This window comes from Triticum urartu, chromosome 4A (genome assembly GCF_056163025.1).
Source record: "Triticum urartu cultivar PI428250 chromosome 4A, HENAU_Tu73, whole genome shotgun sequence".
Classification (NCBI taxonomy): Eukaryota; Viridiplantae; Streptophyta; class Magnoliopsida; order Poales; family Poaceae; genus Triticum; species Triticum urartu.
In genome coordinates, this window is record NC_141876.1 from 371,218,735 (window position 1) to 371,241,517 (window position 22,783).

The 22,783-nt window shown below is 47.7% G+C and overlaps 1 protein-coding gene across 2 annotated transcripts; it reads right to left on the reverse strand.

The window, feature by feature from the left end:
- Positions 1-4,135: 4,135 nt before the first annotated feature.
- LOC147975885 (uncharacterized) lies at positions 4,136-11,545 on the reverse strand. Of its 2 annotated transcripts, XM_087518446.1 has the most exons (4): positions 9,743-11,545; positions 9,261-9,666; positions 8,088-9,172; positions 6,646-7,999 (listed from the first exon to the last, which is right to left on the reverse strand). In XM_087518446.1, the coding sequence occupies exons 1-2, from the start codon at positions 10,555-10,557 to the stop codon at positions 9,645-9,647; spliced, it is 837 nt and encodes a 278-aa protein (XP_087374572.1). In that variant the 5' UTR covers positions 10,558-11,545; the 3' UTR covers positions 6,646-7,999; positions 8,088-9,172; positions 9,261-9,644. The 2 variants fall into 2 exon arrangements, with proteins under 2 accessions (XP_087374571.1, XP_087374572.1); XM_087518445.1 differs by having other exon boundaries at positions 4,136-7,999; positions 9,261-9,875.
- Positions 11,546-22,783: the final 11,238 nt, after the last annotated feature.

The window sequence follows — 22,783 nt, forward strand, 5'->3', positions numbered from 1 at the left end:
CAGCACTGTGCTATTACTCAGGTGCCCCTGGCTATTCGCATCTGAGGAACACGTGGCCATTATGCGGAATTTTGGGGTTTGTTCCACGTTCCACGCACGCCTGGATTGTCAGGTGGTCGTTTCTACTTCTCCGGATTTCATGTGGAGGAAAGAGCATTGAAAATGGACTTAATGGTTGTCTCTGTATCTTCTGCTGACAAGGACGCAGAGAAGACATTCGACAGTTTCAATAGAATGCATATGACTTGGAGATAGAGTTTGAGATAGAAAGCATAGAGAGATTAGGGTCCGATCACATTCACTTAGTTCAAAAGATTCAACACGAAGACATAGCTATAAGTGAATGCTGTAGAGGACAGAACACTAGTATATATATATCTATAATCGACATAGTGAAGATAATCATGAAAATATGTTGAGATCGAAGCCAAACCAAATGTGAAGACATTGCAAGGTAACGCCATGAGTGAAACACTTCAAAATAGAACGTTTGGTGGTGGCGTTACCCACCGTATAGGAAGTATTAGACCCAGACACGACGCACAATTATCGTGGCGCTCCGAAGTCAAATTCCACATTAATGTATTCACACTTAGAATGTATGTCTTCATTGATTGAAGATATACTTCACTTCGTGTGTTGCACATCTAAGTCATCAATATGCATAAGGGTTAGGATGTGTGCCTGATCACAGGACATTTGAGGATTCTAGGATATTTAGCTCACACCGTAACTTGCAAAACCTCTTCTCATCCAAGGGCTTGGTGAAGATATCTGCCAATTGCTCTTCAGTGTTGACGTGTATGATATCAATGTCTTCCTTCACAACATGATCTCTGAGAAAGTGATGACGAATTTCAATGTGCTTTGTCTTCGAGTGCTGAACTGGGTTGTTGGCAATCTTGATGGCGCTTTCATTGTTGCAGTAAAGTGGCACTTGCTTCAGATGAATGCCATAGTCCTTGAGTGTTTGCTTCATCCACAGAAGCTGAGCGCAGCAAGATCCAGCAGCAATGTATTCAGATTTAGCAGTGGAGAGAGATACACAGTTCTGCTTCTTTGAAGACCAACATACAAGTGATCGTCCCAGAAAGTGACATGTGCCTGATGTAGACTTGCGATCAACTTTGTCACCAGCATAATCAGCATCCGAGAATCCAACCAGATCAAACTCTGAGCCCTTTGGATACCATAATCCTAGAGTTGGGGTGTGAGCCAAATATCGAAAAATTCGCTTCACAGCTAAGTGATGCGACTCCTTTGGTTCCGCTTGAAATCGAGCACACATGCAAACACTAAGCATAATATCTGGCCTAGATGCACATAGATAAAGTAAAGAACCAATCATGGAGCGGTATACCTTTTGATCGAACTCTTTACCATTGTCGTCAGGACCCAAATGATGTTTGGCTGGCATTGGTGTTGTGAAGCCTTTGCAGTCTTGCATACCAAACTTCTTCAGGCATTCTTTGAGATACTTCTCTTGAGATATGAAGATGCCATTGCGTTGTTGTCGTGTTTCAAGACCAAGGAAGAACTTCAGCTCCCCCATCATGGACATCTGATATTGCTCTTGCATCATATATCCAAACTCTTCACTGTACTTCTGATTGGTGCAGCCGAAGATAATGTCATCCACATATATTTGGCACACAAACAGTTCACCATCATATGTCTTCGTGAAAAGAGTGGGATCTAGGGAACCAGGTATGAAGCCTTTGCTCTTTAGGAAGTATTTGAGTGTGTCATACCAGGCCCGAGGGGCTTGTTTGAGGCCATACAGTGCCTTGTTGAGCTTGTATACCATGTCAGGATGTTTTGGATTTTCAAAGCCAGGCGGTTGTGCAACATACACTTCTTCTTCAATCTTGCCATTGAGAAAGGCACTCTTCACATCCATTTGATATAGAAGTATGTTATGATGATTTGCATAGGCCAGCAGTATGCGTATGGCTTCAAGTCTAGCCACAGGAGCAAATGTTTCATCAAAGTCAATGCCTTCCACTTGAGTATATCCTTGAGCAACGAGACGAGCTTTGTTTCTGACAACTTGACCATGCTCATCTTGCTTGTTGCGGTATATCCATTTGGTGCCTATTATATTGTGCTTCCGTGGATCAGGACGCTTAACCAGTTCCCATACATTATTCAGCTCAAACTATTGAAGCTCTTCTTGCATAGCTTGAATCCATTCAGGTTCCATGAAGGCTTATTCAACTTTCTTGGGTTCTAATATTGAGACGAATGCGAAGTGCCCACAGAAATTTGCTAGCTGAGTTGCCCTTGAACGAGTGAGTGGACCAGGTGCATTGATGCTATCAATTATTCTTTCAATCTACACTTCATTGGCAACGCGAGGATGTACTGGGCGAAGACTTTGCTCTTGCTGTTCATTGTCGTTGTTGGAAGGAATGTCTTCAGGCTGAGCATTGTCTTCAGGTTGATCAGGTGCTGAAATGATAAGTTCTTCTTCAGGGTGAGCTTCAGAAGGTATAATTTCTCCAGTTCCCATTAGCTTGATTGATTCACTGGATGGAACTTCATCTAACACATTTGGCAGCTGCTCTCTTTGTGAACCGTTGGTCTCATCGAACCGCACATCCACTGTTTCAACCACTTTGTAATGAAAGAGATTGAAGACTCTGTAGGAGTGTGAATCCTTTCCATATCCAAGCATAAAACCCTCATGTGCTTTTGGTGCAAATTTTGAGGTGTGATGTGGGTCCTTGATCCAGCACCTTGCGCCAAATACTCTGAAGTAACTGACATTTGGCTTCTTCCCAGTAAGGAGCTCATAAGATGTCTTGTTCAGTAGCTTGTGAAGATAAACACGATTGATTGTATGGCATGCAGTATCAATGGCTTCGGGCCAGAAATTTCTTGGGGTCTTGTATTCATCTAGCATCGTTCTGGCCATCTCAATTAGTGTTCTGTTCTTGCGTTCGACGACGCCATTCTGCTGTGGCGTGTACGGGGCTGAGAATTCATGTGTGATGCCCAAGGTATCAAGATATGTATCAAGGCCAGTGTTCTTGAATTCAGTGCCATTGTCACTTCTGATGTGCTTTATCTTGGTGCCAAAATTGTTCATAGCTTGATTGGCGAAGTGTCTGAAGACATCCTGCACTTCAGTCTTGTAAAGGATTATGTGCACCCAAGTATATCTAGAATAATCATCAACAATAACGAAGCCATAGAGGCAAGCAGTAGTAGTAAGAGTTGAGTAATGAGTGGGACCGAAAAGATCCATGTGAAGCAATTCGAAGGGTCGAGTTGTGGTCATGATTGTCTTCGAGGGATGTTTGGCCCTCGTCATCTTCCCTGCTTCACAGGCACCGCATAAGTGGTCTTTCTTGAACATGACGCCCTCGATGCCTATGACATGCTTCTTCTTCGCAAGGGTGTGGAGGTTCCTCATGCCAGCATGTCCAAGCCTCCGATGCCAGAGCTAGCATTCTGAAGCCTTTGCTAGAAGACATACTGCAAGCTGTGGCCCTGCTGAGAAATCTACCACGTACAAATCATCTTTTCGATACCCTTCAAACACTAGAGACTTGTCAGATTCCATTATTACAAGGCAACGATATTTTCCAAACATTACGATCATGTTCAAATCGCAAAGCATTGAGACAGACATTAAGTTGAAGCCAAGAGATTCAACAAGCATGACTTTATCCATGTGTTGATCCCTTGAGATTGCAACTCTACCTAGACCCAATACCTTACTTTTACCAGTGTCAGCAAATGTGATGTGGCTCTTGTCAGATGGACATAAGGTTGAGTCCATAAGAAGACTTCTTTTACCAGTCATGTGATTTGTACACCCACTGTCAATAATCCATTCTGAAGACACTGGTGTCGTACCCTACAGTGCAGTTAGGGGGATAGGCTTCACCAAGAGCATTGTGAAGCAAAAACATTTGACGAACCAGTGGGTTATGAAAGCTTAGATCCAGGTTAGGACTAATAGGGAGAGTAGCAAGCGATTCAGGTACGAAGTACATAGTAAGACCATATGGGCATTTGATCTTGCACCCTACAAGATGTTTAAGGTCCCCAGCAATAGCGTCAGACGATTTTGGTTTTTTGCTGGAGACCTTTCCCTGCAAAAGAGAGTTAAGCCTTCTTAACCACCCACATCTTCAAGGGTGGCTTAGAAGCAATAAGTCTAAGTGCAGCATCTGGAAATTTTGGCTTGAAGCCTTAGCAAACAGTCTTGCAGGCAGACAATAGTACTCATAAGAATAAGCAGAATAGTTCTTGGTCTTATGAACATGGCGGTTTGATGAACCGCTCTCATATTCATATGCCTGAGTATGATTTCCCTGCAAAACATTTGCGTTAGTGCGACTCAGGTGAGTCCTCTGTCTGTATGAAGCCTTTGGACCGTATGAAGCCTTTGGTCTGAGGTTTGTCTTCTTCACGTGAGATGTCATGATGACATTCACAGGAAGACTCTCCAGACACCTTTTCAGAACCCAGATCTTCTTCATAGGCGGTCCATTCCTGCAGTTAGTACCAATGTACCTGCCAAACACTTCACCATTCTGATTCTTAAACAGTATATAGTTTGCATCAAAGGATTCATCAATGATAATGGGGTTAGCACAAGTGAAGCCAGATAGATTGGATGGATCTGCTGAAGGTTCCTTTGCAGCAACCCACATGGTTTTGGGGTACTGCTCAGGTTTCCAGTAAGGGCCATATGCATTCATTTTCCTTACGAACCCTACACCCTCTTTCCTAGGGTTTCGGTTCAGAATCTGCTTTTTCAGGACATCACATAGCGTCTGATGCCCTTTAAGACTTTTGTACATCCCTGTTTCAAGCAATGTCTTCAACCTAGCATTCTCATCAGCAATAGCGGTGGTATCCTCAGCAGAGGGGTTAGTTACCGCATCAACAGTTGAAGATATTGCAACAGCAGTAGCAGTAGAACATTCAGCAACAGAAGTAGCATTATCACGCTCAATGCATTTAAGACATGGTGCTTCAAATCCTTCCTGAGCGGGACTGATCTGTTTGGAGCGAAGTGACTCGTTTTCTGTTTGAAGATCTTCATGAACCGCTCTCAATTTCTCAAGATCTTGCTTCCTTTGAAGATAATCATAGGAAAGCTTTTCATGAGTTGTTGAGAGAGTTTCATGACGACTTTCAAGTTCCTGATACTTAACGTGAAGATTTTTTATGTCTTCAATTAAGGATTTAGATCGAGTCATTTCAGCACCTAACAGATCATCGCTTCTGTCTAACAGTTTTTGAATATGTTCCATAGCTTTCTGTTGTTCAGTTGCAATTTTAGCAAGTGTTTTGTAGCTAGGTTTTGAACCACAATCAGAGTCATCGTCACTGGATGTTTGATAGTGAGTAGTGTGTGTGTTTACCTTGGCACCGCGTGCCATGAAGCAGTAGGTAGAAGCGGAGTAGTCCTTCTCATTTGCATCGGTGTCGGTGATGAAGTCATTGTCTTCAGTGTTGAAGATGGACTTGGCAACGTATGTTGTAGCCAGGCTTGCGACGCCTGAGTCGGATTCCTCCTCAGACTTCACCTCCGCCTCCTCAGAAGCAGACTCCTCCTCTGAATCCATTTCCTTGCCAACAAACGCACGTGCCTTGCCAGATGAGCTCTTCTTGTGTGATGAAGACTTTGAGGAAGACTTGGAAGAAGACTTTGAGTATTTCTTATTCTTCTTCTTGTCGTCAGAGTCATATTCCTTGCTCTTCTTCTTCTTTTTGTTCTCATTGTCCCACTGTGGACACTCAGAGATGAAGTGGCCAAGTTTCTTGCACTTGTGACATGTTTTCTTCTTGTAGTCATGAGCAGGAGCTTCATCATTCCTTGAACTTGATCGGGAAGACTTTCTGAAGCCTTTCTTCTTGGTGAATTTTTGGAACTTCTTGACAAGCATAGCAAGTTCCCTTCCAATGTCTTCAGGATCATCAGAACTACTGTCAGATTCTTCTTCAGATGAGGAGACAACTTTTGCCTTCAAGGCACGAGTTCGCCCATAGTTTGGACCGTAGATATCTCTTTTCTCCGAAAGCTGAAACTCATGTGTGTTGAGCCTCTCAAGTATGTCAGACGGATCGAGTGTCTTGAAATCAGGACGTTCTTGAATCATCAGGGCCAGGATGTCAAACGAACTATCAAGTGATCTCAGCAGCGTCTTGACGACTTCATGTTTGGTAATCTCAGTGGCGCCGAGGGCTTGAAGCTCATTTGTGATGTCAGTGAGTCGGTCAAATGTGTGATGGACATTCTCATTGTCATTTCGCTTGAAGCGGTTGAAGAGGTTGCGAAGGACACTGATTCTCTGATCTCTCTGGGTTGAGATGCCTTCATTGACCTTGGAGAGCCAGTCCCAGACCAGGTTGGATGTCTTCAAAGCACTCACACGGCCATACTGTCCTTTGGCCAGATGACCACAGATGATATTCTTGGCAGTAGAGTCTAGTTGAACGAATTTCTTGACATCAGCAGCAGTGACACCTTCTCCAGCCTTGGGAACGCCGTTCTCAATGACATACCATAGGTCGACGTCAATGGCTTCAAGATGCATGCGCATCGTATTCTTCCAGTAGGGATATTCAGTTCCATCGAAGACGGGGCACGCAGCGGAGACTTTAATTATCCCTGTAGTCGACATAGCTAAAACTCCAGGTGGTAAAACCGAATCACACAGAACAAGGGAGCACCTTGCTCTGATACCAAGTGAAAGTGTGTTATATCAACTAGAGGGGGTGAATAGGCGATTTTTATGAAAGTCTTCAGAACATAGAAGTTTTGAAGACAAACGATAAAATTAAACCTATTACCATGCAGCGGAAGGTAGACTACACTAGGCAAACCATAGTCAAGTATTCAATGAAGTGAAAGCACAAAGACTAATAGTAGCTAGGTAGTAAGGATCAGGTAGGAAGATATTGTGAAGCCAAACAGAACACGCAGTCACTCAGTGAAGACAAATGATAGTGCAAACATACAATGACTTCACAAGGAGTAACAGTAAGTAAAGGGAAGTGAAGATGAAACCAGTGACTCGTTGAAGACAATGATTTGTTGGACCAGTTCCAGTTGCTGTGACAACTGTACGTCTGGTTGGAGCGGCTAGGTATTTAAACCTTAGGACACACAGTCCCGGACACCCAGTCCTGAACACGCAGCTCAGGACACCCAGTCCTCACCGTATTCTCCTTGAGCTAAGGTCACATAGACCTCGCCCAATCACTCTGGTAAGTCTTTAAGGTAGACTCCCAAACCTTCACAGACTTCGTTCACCGGCAATCCATAATGTCTCTTGGATGCTCAGAACGCGACGCCTAACCGGCTGGAGGATGCACAGTCCTCAAGTGTAATAAGTCTTCAGATCACGCAGACAAGAAGACTTAAGTGATGCCCAATTCTCTCTGGCTCTGGTGGTTAGGGCTTTATCCTCGCAAGGAATTCTCTCTCAAAGGCTTTGAGGTGGGTTGCTCTCAAACAACAAAAGCCGTGCTTTCAATCTGAGCAGCCAACCGTTTATGGTTGTAGGGGGTGGGCTATTTATAGCCACTTGGCAACCCGACCTGATTTGTCCGAAATGACCCTGGGTCACTAAGGAACTGACACGTGTTCCAACGGTCAGATTTCAAACTCACACGGCAACTTTACTTGGGCTACAAGCAAAGCTGACTTGTCCGACTCTGGACAAGATTCGCTCTCATAGTCTTCACTCGAAGACATAGGTTTTTGGTTTAGGCATCACTTCAGTCATTCTGACTGGTTCTCTTGGACCCCACTTAACAGTACGGTGGTTCCTATGACTCAACACAAAAGAAAAAGAACTACGAAAGATCTAAGTCTTCGAGCTCCATAGGCTTCATATCGTGTCTTCTCTTGTCATAGTCTTCAATGTGAATATCTTCATATACCACCTTTGACTTCAATGTCTTCATACATTTTTAGGGGTCATCTCTGGTAGTAAAACCGAATCAATGAGGGACTTCTACCTGTGTTATCCTGCAATTCACACAAACACATTAGTCCCTCAACTAGGTTTGTCGTCAATACTCCAAAACCAACTAGGGGTGGCACTAGATGCACTTACAACGTATCAGGCCCTGACCTCCGAAAGCGTCCCCTCAAGGCCCTCTAGCTTCAGCTTTAGATCATTGATGGCGTCGTTGGCCTTGGAGAGCATCTCGGTCTTGCCAAGGACTGTGGCATGCGCCTCCGCCAGAGCGCCGTTGGCCACATCCTTCTCCTCTGTCAGCTTCAGGACCCGTTCCGTCAGCCCATCCCGCTCCACCTCCAGCTTCACCACCTTGCCGACATGGACCAGGGCTTGAGCATTGAGTGCCTCCTTGTGCCTCTACTCCAGCTCCTGGGTCCGCTACGCGACGAGCTTCTCGACCTCCTCATCCTTGCCGCGGAGTGTGGCGGTGAGCACCTCCTCACGAGCAGCAAGGTCCTCCTCCTGGGAGTTCAGCTCGGCCCGGTGCTGGTGCCGGGCGGCCTCATCCTTGGCGGCCTGTTCCTTTGCCGCCTCCTAGGCTTTCTCGACGTCAGCCTGCTTTAGGATGAGCTCATGTTTGCACTCAGCCAACAGATCCTAGGCAACTTTCAGTTCATTGTGGGCCTGGCAGAACCAGGCCTGCGTCTCAGTGATGCGCTCCTCGAGGTCTGCCTCCGCTTTGTCCACCGCCGCCATCCTGGATTCCGCCTTATCCAAGCGGGCACGGTGAAGCGCCTGGAGCTTCTGGAAGTTGACGCTCATGGCCCGAAGGAGCTGCTACTCTTGGGAACCGCCCCCACCGGCGCTCGGTTCGTCGACAACCTCAAGCCCGGCGGGAGCGAGCGCCTTGTCATCGAACACCTCCCCTTCGGTTGGCGCCCTGGTGCTCGCCGTTCCTGGGAGGTGGACGAACAGGTCGTCGCTCATCTTCAAATATTTGCCCGAGCTAGAGGCGGTCGAGGAGGAAGGTTGATCATTGACCAACCCCTCCCCGGCAAGCCCCTTGCCGGCCTCTCCAGCAGGCCCCTTGTCGGCCTCTCCGGCAGGTCCCTTGTCGGCCTCTTCAGTGGCGGTCTTGGCGGCCTCCTTGGCGGCAATATTGTTGGCCTCGTCCTCGGCATCCTTGGCGTCCTCCTCGAGGACGGTGTCAATATCCTCCAGGACCGCCGAGGAAGGGCCTGGATACCAAGAAGGGGAGTGAGATGGAGCCAAGATCAAGATTTAAAAAGAAGAAGAAGGAACAGGGACGAGAAGCAAACCACTTACCCGGACTAGGCTGGGAAGAAGTGGCGCCTTCCCCGCTAACGTTCATTGCCGGGACAGAACCACCAGTACCCAAGCTCGCTTCCTCCTCCTCCATATGTGTGGGCTTGGTGGTCGATGCCCTTGCCGGGGATGCCCCTCTGGGCGGCGTGTTGGGGGTGTCCCTCGGCGGCTCCTCCTGCTATCGTTCTCCTCTTGCAAACCCGGCAAGGTTAGCAACAAAGATTCACACCCCAAGGCTCATCAGTGAAGGAGTGAGTGGCGGACTCACGCTGGGGGGCTGAAGCGGGGGCTGCTGTCCGGGCTTCTCTCCACCAACAGCGTCGTATGCGGAGTACCAGCCAGGGGCTTGTCGCCCGCTGAGGCCTTGGCCCTCTTCGCCACCCTCTACGCCAGCATCTCCGTGTCCCTGTGATGATGACACCAAATCAAGGGAAGATAACACAGACGTAAGGTCAGGAAATGATGGGGTGCAGAATACTTACTCATCCTCCACCTCCTCCTCCGCTAGCTTCCTCTTCCTTCTCGGGCTGAAGGACCCGAGGTCAAACTCGGCCTCCAAGGTGTCATCCGAAGGAGGAGGAGAAGGGGACGGGGTCCGATGCCGCTTGGACGAGGAAGAAGAAATTGTTGTCCTCTTTGCCACTGCGGCCTTCACTGCCTTCTTCGCTGTCGCGGCCTTCATCGCCCTAGTCGCGCGCGTGGGCTGCCCCTGGGTCGGTTGCCTCTGCGTGATCCTGCCGGGCCGGAACGGCTCGCCAAAGGTAGCCCGCCATAGGACGCGCCGCCTCCCCGTGGCCGGGGGGTCGTTCACCTCAACCTCCTCTTCGGGCAACTCGTCGCCCACATCTTCCAAGAGGGGAGCCTCATCACCGGCGCCGTTGGCCTTCTCGACAGACTGCGCCCACTGGGCGAGCTCCCTCTCCTCCACGGCCACGTCGACCTCATCCTCCATGACGCTAGCACTGCCAGCCTCCCTGGCAAGTGCCGCCTCCGCCGCCCTGGCGGTGATGTAGTCCAGCTTCGCCTTGATGGTGTCCTGGATGAGCAGCGGCTCGTCACGGACATAAGCCTCCGACAAGGTGTTGAAGAACTCCTGCAGCCTCTCCACTAGCGGCTCGGCCCAAGCCGGGTCAAGGCCATGTGCATTGAAGTCTGGCATCATGGCGATGATGGTGGACTGGCGAGAGTTGTTGCTCGGCGGGACCACTCCCGCCGGCATCCCGAACAGGGGCCCCTTGATGGCCATGCCGGCCTTCGCGGCCCTGCCGGTCCTCTCAGCCCTGCCATCGCTACCCATGTCGAGCTAAAAGAGCCTTTGACAGAAATGGGCATGCCTCATCACCGTGAAGTTATGCTTCAGGCCAGGGCAGAGCCTCATGACATCGGCCGTATTCTTGAAGTCCCAGGCCGGCCTCCCCTTGTTGTGCAGCGGGGCGATTCGGTGATGGATGAAGTCTGCCCCACTCATCTCGAGGGTGAGCCTGGCCGTGATGAGGCGATGGATCCTGGTGGTGGCAATTGAGAGCTTCTTGTCATTGGCGTCGAGGTCGCTCCAGTCCGTGCGGTGGGTCGGCGGGCTCTGTCGAACCCGTCAGAACTCCCGCAGGTCCTCCTCCTCGACCCAACACCACCGGCCCCGCCACTCTTCCCACCTCTCCTTCTGGGCACCCTTCGGGTATGTGCATTTCTCCTGGGTCCTACGGATCCAGGCAATGCTCCTAGAGATAGCGCCCCCTAGTTGGAGGCGAGGGAAGAAGTAGTGGTGGAAGAGCGCCGTGCTATGGAGCACCCTGGCAAAGCCCTCGCGAAGGTGGGCGAAGAGAGCCATGCACGCCACTGCATTTGGCGTGAGATCCAAAAGATGGAAGCCATAGGTGTGCATGACATTGTTGAAGAAGTCAGAGAAAGGGGGCAGAGCCTGCAAGAGAAGAAATCGATGAAGAAGGGGTACCGATTTGGGCCATCCTCGGAGAAATTGGCGGGGACGAATCACGTGGAAGGGTGCCCCGTCGTCTTCCTCCCCCACAGGGGCAAGAAGAAGTTCTTGAGGTGGACCACATCGACCATCGACGGGAAGTAGGCGAGTTGCGTCCGCCGTGCCGCCGACTCGCTCTCCGGTGCCTCCTTCTCCCCGGCATCCTTGGCCGCTCCCTTGCCCCTTCTTATCTTTGGCGATATGGCGGCTGGGAGGGGGTGAAGGATTAAGACCAATGGCGGCGCAGCGGCAGAAAGCAGAGGCAAGAACTTCGAATCTTTCGCCTGAGGAAGAAGAGAGGAATGGTGGTTCCAAGATTGGAAGAGGCGCAGAGGGTAAATGAGCAGCGCACCTGCAGTTTTTCCTTTTTTTATGGGGAAGGCGCGGGCCGCCTCTTTACCATTTACCACAATGTGATGCATGAGGGCAGCAACCGCCCCGCGCATGACCCCCACGTCATGCACGACCCCCACGTCGCGCATTTAATGCAGGTCATGGGGAAGTGCAACTGGCGAGGGAGTTATTGCGGTACAACTTGGCCCCGCATGCCCACACACTATTTTGGGCCTAGCCCAACACGCCGCGCTTATGTATAGCCCAGGCCTGGGGGCTCCTGTCGGTGCACAAAAAGAGGGTTCCTATTTTGTACCCCTTTACTTGTGCGCGATCAGTTGGAGCCGCATCTACGGCCACACCTAGAGGGGCAGAGGAAGGAAGCAAAGCCACAAGACAACCAGAGCAACACCAAGCTAGAAACACGAAGAGCGGAAGGGCGAGGTGAGCTCCCCCGGCAAGGCCCTTGCTAGGAAGGCCTCCAAAGCCCCGACAAGAACCTTGCTGGGGCAACTTGCCCAACACCAGCAGAGCCGCCACCCATGAGCCCAAGAGTTCCAACACCATCAACCACTTTGGAACGGAGGCTCGGGAGGCACCTCCATGGTGGCATGCAGATCTTTGTGTGGACCAGAAGCACACAAGACTAGATGATAACCAGAACACGATGATCCTCGGCAAGATCCTTGCCAAGGATACCCATGAGACCATCGGAAAGACCCTTGCCGGGGACGACCATGATGCCATGGGAAGACCCTTGCCGAGGCCCCGGCAAGACTCTTGTCGAAGACATCTGCGGGGCCGTAGCCAGGCCCACGTCTGCCAAGACTCCACCACCATTCCCATGCAGCTGCCAGCCCACCAGCTAGGCAGGCACCTGCGTGGCGACGTGCGGCTTCTAGGCTGACTCAGCAAGCACCTGCGTGGTGACTTGCAGATCTTCGTGAAGACTCTGCCACCGCACCAACTCAGCAGCCAGCCAGCATGGCACTACACGCCTCGTCAGTTCGGACATGTATCGAAGCCTGGCGACGCGGCGACAGTTGCGACGAGCTTCCTTGCCGTCCCCGATAAAGCAATAAGGGCACATTGGCAGCGCATTAAATGTGTTTATCCTAGGGTGCCAAGAGATAGACTCGACTACTGTATAGCTTTCCACCTCCTGTGTGCCACTGTGGCAGCCCCTTTGGCAATAAAAGGAGGCCCACGGCATACTGAGAGAGGATTCAGACTTTTTGAACCCTGCACGCCTTGTAGCTAGTCCGAGAACACCAGATAAACACAAACCAACAGGAGTACAGTATTACGCATCGCTTGCGGCCCGAACCTGGATAATCCCCCTATGTTGATCTCTCAATCCCACTCTTTCCACAGCCTCGCGCCCGCCAACCGTAGAAAAAGGGATTCCTCATGATCCCATAGGTGTCGTTTTCCCACGACACCAGCGACCCTCCCACCGCTAGTCTCCGTCGCCATCAACAGAAATCTTCACCGCTGTTGCCGCCGTAGCAAGCTCATCGCCGAGTTAGGGTATGAGTTCGATCCTTTGTGCAATTCTTCCCTCTAATTCTTAGCACAAAGTCAATGCCATGTTTTTGACCACAAATGAGATCATCCTATCCATCAAAAAATTCCTTTAGATTAGTTTTGATTTGAAAATTTAGGGTTAGGTTTCCGCCGAACTTATCTCGGACCGACCGAGTTGTGGAAATCGGTCTCACCAATTTGGCTTAGGCCATTGCACTTGTAATTTTCGGTCTGACCGAAACTTGCAAATCAGTGTGACCGAGTTCAACTAAACAGTTGCTTCCACTAGTTTAGACTCCATAGTGAAACCCTAGAAATCTCAGAGTCACCGAACTGTATCTCGGTCTGACCGATTCCACTAGTTTAGACTCCACAGTTGCTTCGGTGTCATCGAGTTTAACAAATCGGTAGCTCCGAAATGCTTTTTGTGGAAAACTAAAACTAAGTTTTGACTCGTTTGTTTTGCAAAACCTCTGCACTTTGTGATGCTCATCCACTCTATCTCATCGATAATTATTCACAGGGTCAGCTTTCACCTTGCAGTGTCAATGATGTCTGATCAAAGTGATAGCCAGAACATGTCTGAGGAGCAGGTAAATCTGAGTGAGGGCACTAGTCCCTCTGACAGTTATGATGATGGCAGTAGAAGTACTCCTAGCAACCTGCCTAAGGATGCTACTAGGCAGAGGAGAAAGAGAAATTCTGATTCACAGGATGAAGACTACATTGCTGCTGAGGAGGAGGTCAGCTCCAAAAAGAAGGTTGTCAAGAAGGAATTTGGCATTGTTGCATCAACAAAGCCTGGTATTCATAAGAAGGCTCCTTCCAAGAGAGTGCCCACTTCAAAAGCCAGAGCCTAAACTCTTGAGACATCCAAATCAACTATTGATGAGGCTGCTAGTGAGGGCAAGAAGAGGAAGGATAGGGCCAAGAAAACTATTGCCAGAGTTATAGGCAAACCCTCAATGATGATTCAGTCTAATGAGGAGGAAGAGGAAGAAGAGGATGCTGCACCAGCACCTAAAGCACCAAAGCTGACGGGGGATTCCATGAAGTCCAGGGCTGCTCCTTCAAAGCCCATGACTGCCCAAAGCTTCTGCTCCAGCCCCCAAGACTGCACCAAAGAGGAGCACAAGAAACATACCAGCTGCTAAGAAGAACAAGCCCCGGTGCCTGAAGTTGAAGAAGAAGATGATGAAGCCCAAGTGCTCACGAAGCTCAAGCCAAAGATCCCTGACCATGATGACAATCATCCAGTGCAGAAAACATGAAAGTCATAAAGGATGCAGATCTCAGATTGTGGAGACAATCCGATCCATATGCTGTGAGGAGAAGGACTGCTGTGGACTATATGTTTCACACCAAGGAGCAGCAGGACTTCTATGAGACAATTCTGTTGGATAAGAAGCCCATTGTCTGTGATATGAAGTGGGTTGATTGGAAATACATCGACAATAATGAAGACCACTTCCCAAGAGTTCATGAGAGTGTCAGACTCAATGGAGTAGATGCTTTTGTGAGTCAGAAACTGACCAAGTGGAATGATGAGCTCATCATGCAATTCTACTCTACAACTCATTTCTATCCTGACGAAAGGATTGTATGGATGTCTGAAGCTACAAGGTACCAATCAACAATTGCTGAATGGGCCAAGCTGATTAATGCCCCTGCAGAGCTTGAGGATGACATAGATGTCTATGCCAAGAGGAAGAAAGATCACAACTCCATGGCTAACATGTATAAGGAGATTCCTAACAAAGCCTTGGAGAATCACAAACTAGGCTCTATATATTATCTATTGTCTGGACTGGCCACTATTAACACCATCTTGAGGCACACCTTGTTGCCACTCCATAAATCTGCTTTAGTTGTTTGATGTGCCCTAGAAGTTTAAAGTGATGAGTTTGATTGTTGAGACAATCAAGAGGATAGCTGCATACCAGAAGAGATCATGTGGGTATGCTCCACACATCCAGATGCTCATCAACTCCAAGATGGGAACATGCACATACTTGTTGGATAAGGAACACCTTCCCTTGAGGCCTGACTTTGAGGACAACACAGTTGTCATGAATGCTGGAGATCCCACATCAGTAGAGGCCCAAGAGAAGAGGGAGAAAGCAAAAGCTGAGAAGGCAGCAAAGATGCCAAGTGCTGAAGAGGCTTCACAAGTTTTCCTCAAGTCAAAGCAAGATCAACTTGGATATCTTATTCAAGCTACTCTGAGGATTGAGAAAGGATTGGCCACCCTGACTCAGAATCAAGAGAGTCTTGAGAGGGTCACTGAGACAAAGTTCTATGATCTTGACTTGAAGGTGACTGAAATGCAAACAGCTATTGAGCAACTCCAGGAAGAAGCTGAAGAAAGGAAAGGGAAAGCTACTATTGACGCTTTTCAAAGAGTGCATAGGGCATAGAGATCTGCAACAGTGCCTATGACAGACACGAGAGCTACTACGTCAGCACCTGCAGCCACAACTTCGGTAGCCCCTCCGGTTGCAACTCCACCAGCTCCAACAACCTCAACAGATGCATTCGTCCTTGGAGTCCTCTCCACGCCTCCTCCCGAAGATCAAGCCTAGAGAGCCGCATAGCCCTATGCATTTTTGAACTTTTTGGTAACTTGTTGCCAAAGGGGGAGAAAGTGTATAGATCATAGGCTGAGAGAGAGATAGAGAGATTTGCTTCTTTTTGCTACTTGTTTGATACTTATTCGTTTGCTTGCCTGGATGATACTTTGTGTGTGTGAGATACTTGTATGGTCATATGTTTGATCGTATCACACTTTTATGCTTGTGCTTGAATGATGACATTATTTATCTCTCATGTATGATCATTCACTTTGCCTTTGTGATGAGTGCATATTTCATAATCTATAATTTTGAGCGCTCCACCAAGATGTATGTGACATGGAAGAGTAACCCATGATCCTAATCGATTCTGCATTTGCATTCAAAAGAAAATTTTAAATAATGCAAAAATTTAGGGGGAGCTCTTACTTATCACATACTTCTCAAAGCGACGATATATTTCACTCTTATTATCATTTGTCGAAGCTTTGATCTATATGTTGTCATCAATTACCAAAAAGGGGAGATCGAAAGTGCAATTAATCCCTGGGTGGTTTTGGCAATTCTTAACAACATATAGCTCATTGAACTAATACTCTTTCAACATGATCATTTCAGAAAGTTCAATGATTGGCATGGCATGAACTAGGGATGTGGACCCCTCAAAATTCTAAGGACACATATTGGCTCAAGCTCAAGACTCTACATTTTTCTTTTAGTGATCCAAGATCACATTGAGTCCATAGGAAAAGCCAATACTATTAAAAGGGGATTAGGTGTTGCTTAATGGCTTGTTTGCTCAAAATGCTTAGTGATATGCTCCAAAAGCCCTCAACCACTTTCTCATATCCACATATGTCCCAAACCAAAAGTCAAACTTGGCCCCACCGATTTGATCCATCCGGCGCCAACGAGTTCATTTGACATAGCCATAGCCAGAAACCCTAACCAGTTCATCTCACCGATTGGGATCTCAGTCTCACCGAGATGGGATTGCAAACTCTCTGTTTCCCTTTGTAACGTTTCGGTCTAACCGAGATGAGCGATCGGTCCCACCAACACTACAAGAAATATGCTCAATTGTGACCTTCTGGCAGTGACCGTGGAGGAAATCGTCATAAATCTATGACCATTTCGATCCAATTGGTCGTGGCCTATTTAGGAGAGTCGAAACCATAAACCATAGTGACTATTTTGGTCAAAAGGTCATAATTGCCATACACAAAATGGTCATAGGTAGACAACAGTGGTCGACGACCTTATTTCTAGCTGATTACGACCAATCCAGATGGTCATGGTGTTGTAACATGGATGACTGGACGTCCACATCATCAATTTTACCTATGTGTCGTGTCATTTTGGCTTATGTGTCGGTTGTAGCGTCAGTCCGTCCATAGATTGACTTCTTGACTAAACTGGGTCTACATTTACAGACGGGGCCAACTAACACAGTACAAATGACAAGTGGGACCCGTCCCACAAAGGTGAATAAAGCAGAAAAGGGCGAAAATTCACTTTAGCTCATAGGTGTATATGCACCCATTGTCTAAATACATATTTTAAAAAGTTAAAAAATTTGAGAAAAAATCCCGCGTGTAAATCCGGACACTATATGTGTGTGCACCAAGTTTCGATGAAAAATGACATTTTTTGTGGCTTGTGTAGAAAAGACAATTTTCGATGCTTGATTATAGCTATTCGCAAACCTTTTTTAATCTTTTTTACACATGCAAAAAAATGCCCTTGTTCACCGAAATTTTGTGCGTGAACGTAGGATGTCCAGATGTACACACGGGATTTTTTCTATACATATTTCATAATAGGTGTATCTACATCTAAAATCCCAAACGCCACTCTCAAAGAAAAAAAAAAGGACCCGTCCCACAAAGGTGAATAAAGCAAAAAAGAAAGGCCACCGCGCCAAAATGCCACTCTCAAAGAAAAAAAGGACTTGTCCCACAAAGATGAATAAAGCAAAAAAGAAACCACACCACATGATTCGAACTAGCTACCAATCGAGTCCCCCTAAGGAGACAAACCACCACACCGTAACAAAGACACTGGTACATTCTCGCCCGTAACCTATTTAATGGGTAGTGTCGAGTGGGCTTGGGCCTTGGTGGGATAAGGGCACCTTTTTTATTTTATATTTTTCGTCCGCTAAGTGGGTCAACTACTGGGCCGCGGCTCGTTTTTTGGTCTGTTTTTTGTTCGTTCATTCTTTTTTACTTTTTTTTATTATTTGTACTTCCAATTATTCTATATATATACATATTGAAAAACAAACTTCACATAATACGTTTGAAAAAATGTTAACCAAGCATTTGAAAATCTTACATGTGTATAAAGAAAATGATTCCCATATGTACAAAAAATATACAATGTGTGTGGAAAAAGTTGATCATGTATTTAAAAATGTTAATCGAGCATTTGAAAAATGTTAAACAAATATATAAAAATTTAAATAAAGCATTTGAAAATGTTAAAATGTGTAAATAAAAATATTAACCATGTATTAAAAATATTAATCTTGTATTTAAAAAATATTTAAATGTTGTATATAAAAATGTTGACTATGTATTCAAAAAGTTCTAACCAAGCACTTGAAATTGTTAATTGTGTATAAAAAATTTGTGTCTCATGTATAAGAAAAATGTATACAGAAAATATACAATGTGTGTGAACAAAGTCAATCTTGTATTTAGAAAATGTTAAAGCAAGCATTTGAAAAAAATGTTAAACAAGTATTTAAAAGATATTAAACATGCATTAAAAATGTTTTTGACGTATATGAAAAATGTAGAATGAAAACCAACAGAAAGAAAGAAAAGTGTTCTTGACGTATACGGAAAATATAGGATGAAAACCAGGTCACATATAATGACACAATGCAAATATTTTACATATTTCTGTTTTTTATTTTCTTATGCCAATTTCAAAATGCGTTCAAATGACGGGTATGGCCGTTCATATCTAGAGATGGAATTTTGCAATACTATTGGTGGATCTCTGATGAAATAGCTACTTGTGTACCCATAAATGAATTTTAGAAAAAAAAAGACCAAACTGTGAGGCACCTGTAGTTAAAAATATGTGAAGACAATCTTCTTAGTAGATGATCATCCTTAGCCAAAACTCACGCCCATTGGCCATGCGCATTTCCCCTACCGCAAATCAAACACTTGGTTGCTAATTCATGTTTGAGCATAGTTTGGTCTCCTCATGAGAATCTTATATTGTAATTTTATTTCTAGAACCTACCTTGGGAGTGACCAACCCACTAGACATGCCTAGGCTACCCAGAACACAAGGCAACGCCACGGTCACGCGGTGACCACGCGCGGGAATGCGAGTTTACGCGCTCTGGAGTTAGGGCCCTCGGCCACCGTCCAAACCTCGATGTATCGCCACCATAACCATGTATTTATGATTAAATAGATACTTGTGTAACTAGAAATGATTTTTGGAAAAAAGTGCAAACTATGAGGTAGCTGCAGTTCAAATCTGACCCGCTTCCTGTTGAATCGGCAGAAATTTATCTTTTTCACCAGAGGTGTATAAATACTTTTGACGACCAACCATTTTGTCAATTGTGCATTAAATATGACCTATTATATTATAAAAATGACCTGGTCCCATTTTGCAACAAATATATGATAGGTCCTTCACAAAAAAAACTCATTTTGGGCACTCGAAAAATAGAAAATGAATTTTTCGTCCAAAGAAAATGAAAACTTACTTATGCAACATTGTTTGCCATCCCAAGATGCGTATTGTGCATAATATGAGATTATTTGAACAAACTATGCCATGAATGTGGCCATAAGATTGATCATTTGGCTTGAAAGCCATGCATCTTCACATATGCTAGGTCGTTTCTGAGAATATTTTTTAAAAATAATTAGCATATTACAAGTTTATTATTTTTCCTGATAACTTGGTCACATATAATGAAACAATGCGAAGGTTTCCAAAAATTTTTATTTTTTTTGAATTTTTTATGCTTGTTTCAAAATGCGGTCAAAACATCGAGAATGACCGTTCCTAGCTAGTAATTGAATCTTGGAATTTTGTTGGTGTTTCTCTGATTAAATAGATACTTGTGTACCTAGAAATTATTTTTGGAAAAAATAAAGAGCAAACTATGAGGCAGTTGTAGTTCAAATTTGACCCGCTTCTAGCTAAATCGGCGGAAATTTGTCTTTTTCACCAAAGGTGGATCAAAACTTTTGACACCCAACCATTTGGTCAATTGTGCATTAAACATGGCCTAGTATTTTATAAAATTGATTTGGTCCAATTTTGCAACAAATATATGGTAGGTCCTTCACAAAAAAACTCATTTGGGGCACTCAAAAAATGGAAAATGAATTTTCCGTGAAAAGGAAATGAAAAATCCCTTAGGCAACATTCTTTGGAATTTCAAGATGCACCCTTGTGCACAATTTGAGATCATTTGAACAAACTATGCCATGAATGTAGCCATAAGATTGATCATTTGGCTTGAAAGCCATGAATCTTCACGCATAATAGCTCATTTGTGAGGACACTTTTTTAAAATAATTGTCGTATTACAAGTTTATTATTTTTCCTGGCAACTTGGTCATATATAATGACATAATGCGAATGTTTTCCAATTTTTTGATTTTTTTTGAAATTTTTATGCCTGTTTCAAAATGCAGTCAAAACGGCGGGTATGACCGTTCGTAGCTAGTGGTTGAATCTTGAATATTTTTTGGTGTTTCTGTGATTAAATAGATACTTATGTACCTAGAAATGATTTTTGAAAAAAAATAAAGAGATGTCGGATTTCGGGTTCCGGCAGACCCTTGAGGTTCGAACACTGGGGTGCGCGCGGAGACTTCGCCTCCTACCTACCTGCACTCCTCCGCCTTGTTAGGATCTAAACTAAGGAAAGAACAACATAAGAGACGCAAGGTTTATACTGGTTCGGGCCACCGTTGTGGTGTAATACCCTACTCCAGTGTGTGGTGTGGTGGATTGCCTCTTGGGCTGATGATGATGAACAATACAAGGAAGAACAGCCTCACGAGGGTCTGTTCTTGGCTGGGGCGATGAACTGCTGGGAGTAGCTCAGTCACCCTTCTCTCTCTCTCTCTCTACCTGATCTTCTCTATCCTTCCAACCCCCGGCTCCCTTTGCTCTGTGGGTGGCTGGTCCTATTTATAGAGGCCCTGGTCCTCTTCCCAAATATCGAGCGGGAAGGGAGCCAACAATGGCGGGCTAATTTGAAGGGGGACAGCTAGTATCAGCTATCCTGACAAAAGTAGTCTTCTCCTGCGCAAAGCTCTGGTGATGACGCCGTCTTGGGCTCCACGGTGACCTCCGTCTCGTAGTCCTCCTGGTCTTGGTCTCGTTGCACCGAAACGGCAACCTTTGCCTGATGCCTCGGTACTCCGCGGCTGCGCTTGCCCCCTTTGCACCAAAGAGGAAGGGAGGACACTGCGCGGGCTGGCACCCGCCTGGCGCCCCCGGTCGTCATGGCTTGCGTCACGGGCTCCTCGTGAGGTACCCCGCCTTGATCTCTCAGCCTCCTCGTGAGCCAGCCTGACGAGGCCGCTCCTGAGGAAGCTCCGCGTCGTCCGCCTCGCGAGGCTTGGCCCCTCGCGAGGGTATTGGGTTTGTGTTGGTGAAGATGGGCCGCGCTGGGCCCCCCTTTGAGCCACGCCGCAGGCCGCAGGCAGGCAAGTTTGGGGACCCCCGTTCCCAGAACGCCGACAGTAGCCCCCGGGCCCAAGGCGCGCCCGGACTTGGCCATGCAGGGAGGCGGAAGGGCAAGAGCGAAGCACCGCGGGCCCTAACAGCCTGCGGCCTTGGGCGCCGCGTGGCGGTTGATTGGACGTGGGCGCCTCCACTTCCCCATGGCGCCTCGGCAACTACACGGATTGGACAAGTCCCTGCATGTAAAGCGGGTCATAATTACTTGCGATCGTGGGGGCCGTTGGTTGGCCATCGCCAGCTATAAGTATGGACCGGCGCGCGCCCTTCCAGTTCATCCCCCCTTGCTTCTCCTTTCTCTTCATGGCCCCGTCGAGGAGGTTCTCGGCCGTAGAGAAGGGGAAGGCTCGCCAGGTTGAGCCCGCCTCTACCCCACCCAAGCGCGGCCGAGGGCGCCCTCGCAAACATCCTGTGGCCACCATGGTGGCTCCCCGCGGCCGTGGGGGCGATCTTCAGCACAGCGACAGGGGGGATTGCTGCGGCCGGGAGGCGCGCTCCGGCTGCGCATCCCCCTAGGCCGCGCTTTCGCGCCGCTGAAGTGCTGCCGGAGTTCGTCGTGTGGTCGGCGGGGCCGACTAGCACCCGGCTTCCACTTCCTCGCTTCCTCCTTGGCGAGCTCCCGGCCAGCGCTCCGGGCGGCCTCTGGTTCCAGGCCGACGGCTGCTGCAGCCGGGCCTCATGGGTCTCACTGGAGGTCTCCGCGGCCGGGAGCCTGTCCCTGGCCCGCGGTTGGCAGACGTTTGCCCGCGCGCGTGGCCTGAGCCGTCGGTGCACCCTACACTTCAAGTTCGACGGTGATGCCACCCTCTACATGAGGGTGTTTGGGGAAGATGGTCGCCGCGCAGGGTGTTGTCCCGAGGGTGACGACCGCGGCTGGGAACCCAGCTCCGGCGATGATGGAGAGGGCAGCGCTCACGCGGCCGGCGGCGCTCAGGGTTCCTCAAGCTTCTCCGGTTCTTTTTCAGGCGGAGACTCTTCTAGTGGTGGCCGCGGTCAGCCTCCACGCCGTCGTATCTGCTTGGGAGGTGGCAACGTGTCTGCCCGCCGTCGCGCCCTGGTGAAGCGCGAGAGGGAGTCCGCCTGAGCTCCGGAGGCAGCTCGGGCCTCCCCTGCGGGCCGGTGTGTGGCGAGCTGCACCAGATTTGTTCTTTCTTTTCCTTTTTCCTGCATAACAAAGACAGTAGCGTGGAGCCCCGCGGGGGCGTGTTTGGGTTATTGCTGTTAATCATCGTTTTGCTTTCGTTATCGTACCTTCCGGCTACGTGCCCGAGCGTGGATAGTTCCCGGCCCCGGCCGTGGGGGGCGACCGACCCAGGCCCTTTGTTTGTGTCACGGTGCCCATGGGGCACGGACTAGAGGGGTGCTCCTGTAATGGGCCC

What these genes read in the sequence shown, in the direction of transcription:
- LOC147975885 (XM_087518445.1), bottom strand. Translation starts at nt 6,647, where the DNA reads ATGTCGACTACAGGGATAATTAAAGTCTCCGCTGCGTGCCCCGTCTTC.